General features: G+C 47.9%; 1 protein-coding gene across 1 annotated transcript; it reads left to right on the top strand.

The window, feature by feature from the left end:
• Nucleotides 1-230: 230 nt before the first annotated feature.
• Nucleotides 231-9,256, top strand: SARC_11348 (hypothetical protein; the record flags this gene model as incomplete). The annotated part of the gene is made up of 13 exons (XM_014294568.1): nt 231-420; nt 1,204-1,376; nt 1,853-2,057; nt 2,573-2,712; nt 3,768-4,130; nt 4,277-4,474; nt 5,100-5,234; nt 5,606-5,757; nt 5,953-6,229; nt 6,555-6,650; nt 7,381-7,613; nt 8,360-8,519; nt 9,019-9,256. Coding segments are annotated over exons 1-13 (2,476 nt in total), but the record flags the coding sequence as incomplete, so codon positions are not given.
• Between the last annotated feature and the right edge of the window lie 1,356 nt (nt 9,257-10,612).

Genomic DNA, 10,612 nt, shown 5'->3' with positions numbered 1-10,612 from the left:
GACATAACCAATCATCCACCTGTAGCTATATCAAGACACGGCCAATCATCCACCTATGCCACAAGCTCTCGCCCTTTGCACCTATCCGCCTGTCCACTTGTTCACTTGTTCACTTGTTCACTTGTTCACTTGTTCACTTATTCACTTGTTCACTTGTTCACTTGTTCACTTGTTCACTTTTTCAAATTTCACTTGTTCACTTGTCCACCTACCCACCTGTCTCCTCCGCTGCAGTGATCGTCAATGCGCTGGTGGCTGTGCACAAGAGCGTAGACCGCAAGTGCCATGCGTTGGCCCGCAGTGAGGGTAGAGCTATGGTCGTCACCCCACGCCACTTTCTGGACTTCATCAACCACTACGTGTCCTTGTTTGTGGAGAAACGGTCCGAACTCGAGGACCAGAAGCTGCACCTGAATATCGGTGTGTGGTTGGGTTGCACCTGAATATCGGTGTGTGGTTGGGTTGCACCTTAATATCGGTGTGTGGTTGGGTTGCACCTGAATATCGGTGTGTGGTTGGGTTGCACCTGAATATCGGTGTGTGGTTGGGTTGCACCTGAATATCGGTGTGTGGTTGGGTTGCACCTGAATATCGGTGTGTGGTTGGGTTGCACCTGAATATCGGTGTGTGGTTGGGTTGCACCTGAATATCGGTGTGTGGTTGGATTGCACCTGAATATCGGTGTGTGGTTGGGTTGCAGAACAAAGCCAAAGGCTACGCGACTGACAGTTAGCACTTGCGTGTGGTGCTGGTGCGAGTGACAGTCGTGCGGTGTATGTTGGCGCCATATGTTGATTGTAACTATTGACGTTTGGTGAATTGAGTTTAGAACCAATCGAGAACTCAAACTATGAGGTAAACGACTATCCAAGCGGCTAGCCACGGGATATACCACACGTTTAACCACGCTGTTAACGGTCAATCACGCGAACAACCACACGCTTAACCAAGCTATTAACTAGGCTTTTAATTTTGCTCCACGTGGGCTGCAGATGCTATTGACAGCCCCGTAGTGTGTGCATGCGCTCAAAGGTAGCAGATGCGGTGCGCACGTGACACGCGGGAGAACAAGCCCATCACAACACACGACGCGGCATAGCAGCCATTCCTAACCATCTCATGAGACTGTTTATTGGATGCCACTCATTAGACTGTTTATTATCACTACCTACTGACATGTGACTGTGGCATTTCCTAATATAGGTCTACGGAAGATCGATGAGACCGTAGCACAGGTGGAAGAGCTGCGCGGCCAACTGTCCATCAAAAACAGCGAGTTAAAATCAGCCAATGAAAAGGCAGAGACCAAGCTGCAGCAAATGCTATTGGATCAAAACGAGGCCGAGAAGCGACGGGAGGCGTCTGTGGCCATGCAGGTGCGTGCATTCGCTATAGTGTGGTGTACGTGTGCGTAGGTACATATGGCTGCCACATGACTCGTGCCCGTCAATGTATAGTGTGTTGTACGTGTGCGTAGGTACATATGGCTACCACTTGACTCAGTGTCTGTCAATGTATAGTGTGTTGGACGTGTGCGTAGGTATATATGGCTGCCACATGACTCGTGCCTGTCAATGTATAGTGTGGTGTACGTTTGCGTAGGTACATATGGCTGCCACATGACTCGTGCCTGTTAACGTATAGTGGGAATATGATAGCCCGCACTTGTTTCTATCATATGACACACTCCCAGTCACACAAACACCTCACCACCACCAGCCTCTCCCACTTACGCACCGCTGCCAACCCTGCTAAACCCTAAACTCCCTTAACCCTAAACTCAACGCTTTAACCCTATAACCATATAACTCTATAATCCTAAACCCTTCGGCCACCTCTGCACGCAATGTAGGCTGAGTTGGCCGAGAAGGAGCTCATTGTGCGCGAACGCACGCACAAAGTGGAGAGTGAACTGGAACAAGTGGAGCCAGCTGTGGCTGAGGCACGCGAGGCCGTCAGTGGCATCCGCAAGAAGCAGCTGTCAGAGATACGCTCACTCAACAACCCGCCGGCGATGGTCAAGTTAACCATGGAGAGTGTGTGCGTGCTGCTGGGAGGTAAGTGTGTGATGTGGGGTGGTGGGTGTAGAGGTCTATGTGGTCGTGCGTGTGCTTTGGAGTGTGGGGTGGCGGATGTACGTCTGTATGTGCATGGACCACAGCACACCTTCTGAGACATCTGGTGTGGCCATTCCAACGGTCCCCTCAGAAGAAGGATTGCTTTGTTTGGTTCGTGGGTGCGCACTTATGATGGATTGGAGTACAATACTGGGCAGAATGCACCTCAAAACAGCCAAACAAGACCGCTGGTGTTACGAGGGCCTGTTCACGGACATTCCTTCACCTTACTACTGGTGACAGTGTACTGCCGCATATTCTGCTCAATCGGGTCTATGAGTGACCTCTGATTCTAATTTGCGTTTACGACCACCTGTTCTATTTTTAGAAACCGTGATCGACCTCCTGTTCTATTTTTAGAAACCGTGATTGACCACCTGTTCTATTTTTAGAAACTGTGATTGACCACCTGTTCTATTTTTAGAAACTGTGATTGACCACCTGTTCTATTTTAGAAACCGTGATTGATTGGACGGCGGTACGCAAGGTGATTGTGCGGGATGACTTCATCAGTAGCATAGTCAACTTCGACACGGACCAGATATCGCGCGCATTAAAGAACAAATTGGAGAAGAGCTATCTCAACAACCCCGACGTATGTGTACACGTACATGTGTGCATGTATGTAATTGTGTGTGTATGTTCGAAGAGGAGCGTATGTGTACACACACATGTGTGCATGTATGTAATTGTGTGTGTGATGTTTGGAGAGGAGCGTATGTGTACACACACATGTGTGCATGTATGTAATTGTGTGTGTGATGTTTGGAGATGAGTTTATGTGTATACGCACATAGGGGTTTAAACCCTAAAAACATGTGTGCCATGTATGTACTTGTGCATGTTACAGCGCAGTGAACTGTGATTGTCTGTGTGCGTGTTTGCATTTGCCTTCTTGCAGTGGATGCTTAACCACCTGCCGTGCTCTTGTCAACTTACAGTTGCATTTTGCATACAACATCACGCAAACGCACACACAAGCACACACACACGCACACATACGCACGCACACACGCACACACACACGCACGCACATACACACACACGCACATACACACACACGCACATACACATATATACACACATACGCACACACGCACACACATACGCACACACACACGCACGCACACACGCACATACACACACACGACTACACACACATACACACACACTACCCATCACGCACACACCACACACACTACGACACACACACACGCACGCACACACGCACATACACACACACGCACACACACACATACACACTGGCCTCGCCCCCAGTGCATGTAGCCAAGCATGCGCACGCAACTAAACACAGGGACAGCCACACCTCTGTGGACATTCATTTGACCAAGTGGCCAGATACTACCTGCCCTCGCTAATCACTGCCTATAGCATAGCCACTGCATATTGTTTAGCCCTGCGTATTCTTACAACTCTGTTTGTTTGTATAACTATTCTTATAACCCTGTTTGTGTACATTCTCACTCATGCTTTTGTACGCCGACAGTAATTTGTTGAGACACGCACATGTTGCCACACACGTCGTCACTCACTCACTGATGTCTCTCACACCCACACACCCACACCCACACAACCACACCTACACACCTACACACCTACACACCTACACCTCTCGACACACGCGCACAGTATACGTTTGAGAACGCCAACCGTGCCAGCAACGCGTGTGGGCCGTTGCTGAAGTGGGTGGTGGCCCAAGTCAAGTACTCGGATATGCTCCTGCGCATCGAACCACTCCGAGCTGAGCTCAGAGCACTCACCGAGTCAGCCAAAGTCACGCGCACACAGGCGCAAGAGACGGAAGCTCTGGTGGTTGATCTGGAGAGGAGCATTCAGCAGTACAAGGACGAATATGCCCTGCTCATTGCCGAGGCCGAGACGCTGAAGGTTACCATGGCAACGGTCCAGACTAAGGTATCGCGCAGCGAGGGCTTACTTCACTCGCTGTCTGCCGAGCAGGAGAGATGGGGCGTGGAGAGCTCATCGTTCGAGGTGTGTACATACATGTATATATGCTGAAATGTGTACCTACGTGTGTCAGAGGCGGTGTATGTGGCTCTTTATTTCTCTCTCTCTCTCACTATATATATATATATGTTCTCACATGCTTCCATGTACTTTTTGTATTTCTCTCGTAGGATCAAATGAAGACCATTGTGGGTGATACGCTGTTAGGTGCGGCGTTCATTGTATACGCTGGTTACTTCGACCAGTTGGCGCGTCACGAGTTGCTGTCGCTATGGCAACGCTCACTGGGAGCTGCGCGAGTGCAGTTTAGAGACGACATCGCACTGTCTGAGTACCTCTCAACCGCTGATGAGAGGCTGCACTGGCAGGTACTTCACTTTTCGATACTTCCATATTTTCATATATACATGCCCATTTATCTCAACTTTTATTTATACATATACATGTCTAGCTATCTATACTTTTATTTATACATATACATGTCTAATCATCTATACTTTTATTTATACATATACATGTCTAACTCTATACTTTTATTTATACATATACATGTCTAACTATCTATACTTTTATTTGAAAATATACATGTCCAACTATCTATACTTTTATTTGAAAATATGCATGTCTAACTATCCATACTTTTACTTATACACATACGTGTCTAACTATCCATACTTTTACTTATACATATACGTGTCTAACTATCTATACTTTTATTTATACATATACATGTCTAACTATCTATACTTTTACTTAGACATATACATGTCTAGCTATCTATACTTTTATTTATACATATACATGTCTAACTATCCATACTTTTACTTAGACATATACATTTCCAGATATACAAGTCACCTATTGTACCTGTTTGGTATTTGATTCTTATACAAGTTTTTTTTTGCTGTTTGAACCAAAGTTCTTCCGGCTTTCTCTCTCTCTCTCTCTCACACACACACTCACCCACTCACTCACCCACGTGCTTTGCCTCAGGCGTGTGGACTGCCTGTGGATGACCTGTGCTCAGAGAATGCCATCATGCTGCACCGCTTCAAACGCTATCCGCTGACCATCGACCCCAGTGGCCAAGCAGCCAACTTCCTGACGAAGCTACACCAGGACAAGAAGGTGTGTGTGTGTGTGTGTGTGTGTGTGTGTGTGTGTTTTACACCAGGACAAGAAGGTGTGTGTGTGTGTGTGGTTTACACCAGGACAAGGAGGTGTGTGTGTGTCTGTTGGATTAGATTGGATGCGACTATAGGCCAGTCGGTGTAGCCTGCGTTGTATGTATGATAGGCAATGCACAAATATCTAAATCCAGCCATTCTGGTCTATATCTAAGTTCCTTCGAGACACTTGCAGCTCTCGTTCACACTTTGACGCATCGCATTGACACATCGCATTGACACATCGCATTGACACTTTGACACATCTCATTGATACTTTGACACATCTCATTGACCCTTTGACACTTTGCCTTGCCATGGCGCTGGTTGCAGATGATTGTGACGTCCTTCCTGGACAACGCCTTCCGCAAGAACTTGGAGAGTGCCCTTCGCTTTGGCAACACACTGCTCGTGCACGACGCCGAAAACTTCGACCCCATCCTCAATCCAGTGCTAAACAGAGAGCTGTACCGCAACGGTGGCAGGTATACGATCGTAGGAATGGATGTTGTGTGAACCATACGCACGAGCGGGTTGGTGGGTGAGGTGAGGTGTAGTCATGGTTGGGTTAGTCTTATAGTTGTGTTGTCATGGTTGAATAAGTCTGATAAGTGTGTTTTCGTCCTTATGCCTACCTACCTCTTCCCTTATGCCTACCTACCTCGTCCCATCCCCCGCAGAGTCCTAATCAAAATCGGCGATCAGGAGATCGACTTCAGCCCGGCCTTCAGCATCATTCTGTGCACTCGCAACCCCACAGTGCACTTTGCCCCGGACGTGTGCAGCCGTGTGACGTTCGTCAACTTCACCATCACGCGCGCGTCGCTGCAGAGTCAATGTCTGAATGCCGTACTCAAGAGCGAACGCCCAGACGTCGACCAGAAACGCATTGATCTGCTGACGCTGCAGGGCGACTTCAGACGCCGTCTCAGGCACTTGGAAAAGGCCTTGCTCGAGGTGCGCGTGCTTGCATGTGTGTGTGTACGTCTATGTATGTGTCTGCGTCTATGTGTGTGTCTGTGTCTGTGTCTGTGTCTGTGTCTGTGTGTGTGCGTGTGCGTGTGTGTACCTGCATGTGTGTGTGGATGTGTGTGTGGATGTGATCGGCATGTGTACATTTCTATTAATAAATGCGCGTCTTTGCTGGTGTCCGGTTGTGTATGTTGAGCAGGTGCATACGGCTTGGCATAGGTTGATGTTTGTGCTTAATTAACCGATTTTAGTTTCTAGGGTTTTAGGGCTTTAGTCCCTCATCTCGTACGTCCTTTGCTTCCTGACGCAGTCGCTCAACACTTCCAAGGGCAAGATCCTGGACGACGATAGTGTCATCACAACACTGGAGAGTCTCAAGCGAGAGGCAGCCGACATCAACCAGAAGGTGTGTAACAATGAGCTACGGACACTTCATGCCATGCACTGTCTTTCATCTGTGCGTTTGCCCATGTCTGGCTGTGCGAGTTGAACCTTTGACCGCCGTAGATGTAACTTCTCTTGAGGGCGTGTAGTGACTAGAGAGGTGCAGAGAGTACGGACTGTTTGAATTGACTGTATCGTATGTGTGTGTGTTCACGGATGAGCTTGAGGGCGTGTAGTGACTAGAGAGGTGCAGAGAGTACGGACTGTTTGAATTGACTGTATCGTATGTGTGTGTGTTCACGGATGAGCTGATTTACGGTTCGTCGCGCGCCAACACAAGGACGTGTACTGCCCTCCCATTCCTCTCACACGAACATGTTCTTGTACTCCCTTTCTGATAGTCACCTGATATACATGCTCATACCCCCATGTGTCACATACACAAACAACCCCAACCTACACGCACATACATAAGACAAAGATACAGACAATCCCAACCTACACAAACATACATAAGACAAACACACATACATCTCCAACCTACACACGCATACATAAGACAACCCACATACATTAGACAACCACACAGACAACCCCAACCTACACATACATACATAAGACAAACACACAGACATCCCCAACCTAAACACACATACATCCAAGCCAACGCGTTCTTTCTAACCGTGACACACTGTCCACCCCATCCGCACTCTCCCCTCCCACACGCCTGCCCCCATTCCTGTGCCATCCAGTTTGCGGAGACGGACGTTGTTACGGCAGAGGTGGAGAGTGTTCGCAGCCAATACCACAGCCTGGCAGCTGCGTCAAGCGCCGTGTACTTCTCGCTGGAGCAGTTGACGCATGTGCACTTCCTGTACCAGTTTTCGCTGGACTTTTTCCTGGACATCTTTGCGCACGTGCTGCACCATAACGCCAATCTGAGCGCACTCAAGGACCGCAACGAACGTCTGCGGGTCATCGACAGGTGCGTACACAGTCCTCTAGGACATACAGATGAAGGGGATAGTCTAAATGAACTGTAGATCTCTAGGACACACAGATGAAAGGGATAGTCTAAATGAACTGTAGATTGATGTGTGTGTGTGGCCACATGACCTCGCCTTGAGGTGCGTGCATTCGTGCATTCGCTAGTGGGGGTTAGTGTGGTATGCCGTGGGCCGTGGTATATGCAGTTGCCTTCTGCTCAGCTGCATGTGCGTGTTTGTCTCCTGAATGTTCTACCTTTTGGCGTACTCGCTGTTTGGGTGTAGGGCTGCTTGAAGCAAACACGATCCCGTCGTGCAGCACCTTTGTATCTGTGTGGGCTGTTATAGCCATAGCTGTTCATCTCCTCACACAAAGCGCACATGAACTTCGATTGAATACTATCAAGTGGTGTGTACGTATGATCCAGCCATCCTTAGATGCACAGATCACGCATACAGACCTGTGATTATCCTTGTTCTTTGGTCGCAGAGAGACTGTAGTGGCGCCCTTTTATATACACCAACCGCGTGAAAACTCGCACGCAGTCCACTATACACTAGACACGCCTAACTCCAAACCTGCTCACACGAACGCACACACACACACACACACACACATTATCGCTCACACATACACACACCTACTCACTCACTCACCCACCCACTTACTCACTCATCCACTCACACGCACACTTGTCTATGCCCTTGCTACACTGGCTTACCGTCTCCCATTCGCACTACACAGAGACTTGTTCCGCACCACCTACCAACGCGTGTCTGTGGCATTGCACCAACGGGACCGTCATCTGTTTGCGTTTTTGCTCGCTATGATCAAACTAGAAGGCTCTGGCACGGGCGACGACATCACTCCGTCAGAGTACGAGTACTTCATGAGAGGGCCGCAGGTGAGCTATGTGTCAGTACCACGGTCACGTATTCTAGTACAGTCATCTGTATGTATGGATATCTGTATGTGTGTGTTGTGTATGTATGTATGTGTGTGTGTATGCATATATTTATGTATGTATATATATATATGTATGTATGTATAATCTATGTATGTTTGTATGTATGTATGTACGTATGTATGCATGTATGTATGTAAGTATGTATATATATATGTATGTATGTGTACTGCCTGTATGCATATATATGCATATATATATATATAATATATATATATATATAAATATATATGTATATATATATATATATATATATATATGTATGTATGCATGTATGTTTATGTATATATCTATTGCCATCCTACACCGTGCTGTAGAGCATTAATCTGCGATTATCTTCAGTATCCGTGTGTCGTTCCATCAATGCATGCCACAGTTCTTCACAATACTAAATCCAACCGTTGCTTTCCTTATAATGGATATACCTACCTACTCCCAGGCCTCCTCCGCCATCACCGAGAATGGCGATGCAGACCTTTCCGCAGGAGCCACACAGCTGCCCGAGGGCGTGCACCAGTGCTTGCTGCAATTGCAGGAATCAATTGCGGGACGCCCATTCCGGGACGTGATGAGTCATGTGCAGAACAACTCGGCCGAATGGGCGGAGTATCTCAGCAGTGCTGTGCCAGAGCAGCACGTGCCTGTGTGCTGGGCCCAAGACACCGAACTTTTAGCGGGTATGGGGGTCCTGTGTGTGACCGTTCGGATGCAGGAAATGGGAGTGTTTGGGCGTGTGTATTGATATTCCTGACTTTAAATGGCAACATATTTGGCATGACTGTGTCTCTGTTTAGCTGGCATGACTGTGTCTCTGTTAAGCTGGCGTGACTGTATCTCTGTTAAGCTGGCATGACTGTGTCTCTGTTAAGCTGGCATGACGTGTCTCTGTTAAGCTGGCATGACTGTGTCTCTGTTAAGCTGGCATGACTGTGTCTCTGTTAAGCTGGCATGACTGTGTCTCTGTTAAGCTAAGGAGTGCATAGCCCTAGCCGACACGAGGGCGAACTATCTATGTGGTATTTAGATTGTGCATTGCTGGATATGTATTGGCCTTCGTATTCTTGTGTGGAGTGTACATATGTACACGTGCACACCGACATCTATACACGTGCACAATACACATGCATATGACATATTACACACACACCCCTACACTTACATATCATTATACTTTCAACCCGCCATGCATATGAACACGTACCATATCCACCCCAGGGTGATATAACCACTTCGTATTCACTTAGAGGTGTGATGGCAATGGCTGTCTACCTATGTGAACACGGGGCAATCACGCCGCCAAAAAGCATGCTCACATTAAACCACAATTAGCCCAGACATTGGCCAACAGATACACCAGCGCCATTCTCGCGATACCGACACCGTGAGTCGGCTAAGACGTGGCTGTGTGCATATATTCTGCTGTCAACTGTACACGCGCGGCTCAACTATGTTCAAGTGCGGATTCCTTTTGTGTTTGTCGTATTGCTTCTGTTGTCCGCCCCTATTCCTTACAACTGTGTGCCCTCTGGCTCGGATGTGTATGTTCTCCCAATCTCCGTTGTAGTACGCGCCCCATATGGCTACCTGTGTGGCAGCCAAAGCACTTCTCTCGCATCACAAGAAATAGACCACTCACGCGCTTTCCCCACCACTCACGCGCCTTCCCCATACCCCTACCAATTCCCCGTACACCCTACTAATTCCCCATACCCCTACCAATTCCCCATACACCTCCCAATTTCCCATACACCTACCAATTCCCCATACACCTACCAATTCCCCATACACCTACCAATTCCCCATACACCTACCAATTTCCCATACACCTACCAATTCCCCATACACCTACCAATTCCCGTACACCTACCAATTCCCCATACACCTACCAATTCCTCATACACCTACCAATTCCCCATACACCTGTCAATTCCCCATACACTACCAATTCCCATACACTCAAGTTCCCATACACCTTACCACTTCCCGAACCACACNGTGCACTNTCGCCANGTACGCTGCTATGGGTCACACGG

The sequence above is a fragment of the Sphaeroforma arctica genome (assembly GCF_001186125.1).
Source record: "Sphaeroforma arctica JP610 unplaced genomic scaffold supercont1.1642, whole genome shotgun sequence".
NCBI classification, from domain to species: domain Eukaryota; class Ichthyosporea; order Ichthyophonida; genus Sphaeroforma; species Sphaeroforma arctica.
This window is presented reverse-complemented; position numbering and strand designations above follow the sequence as displayed.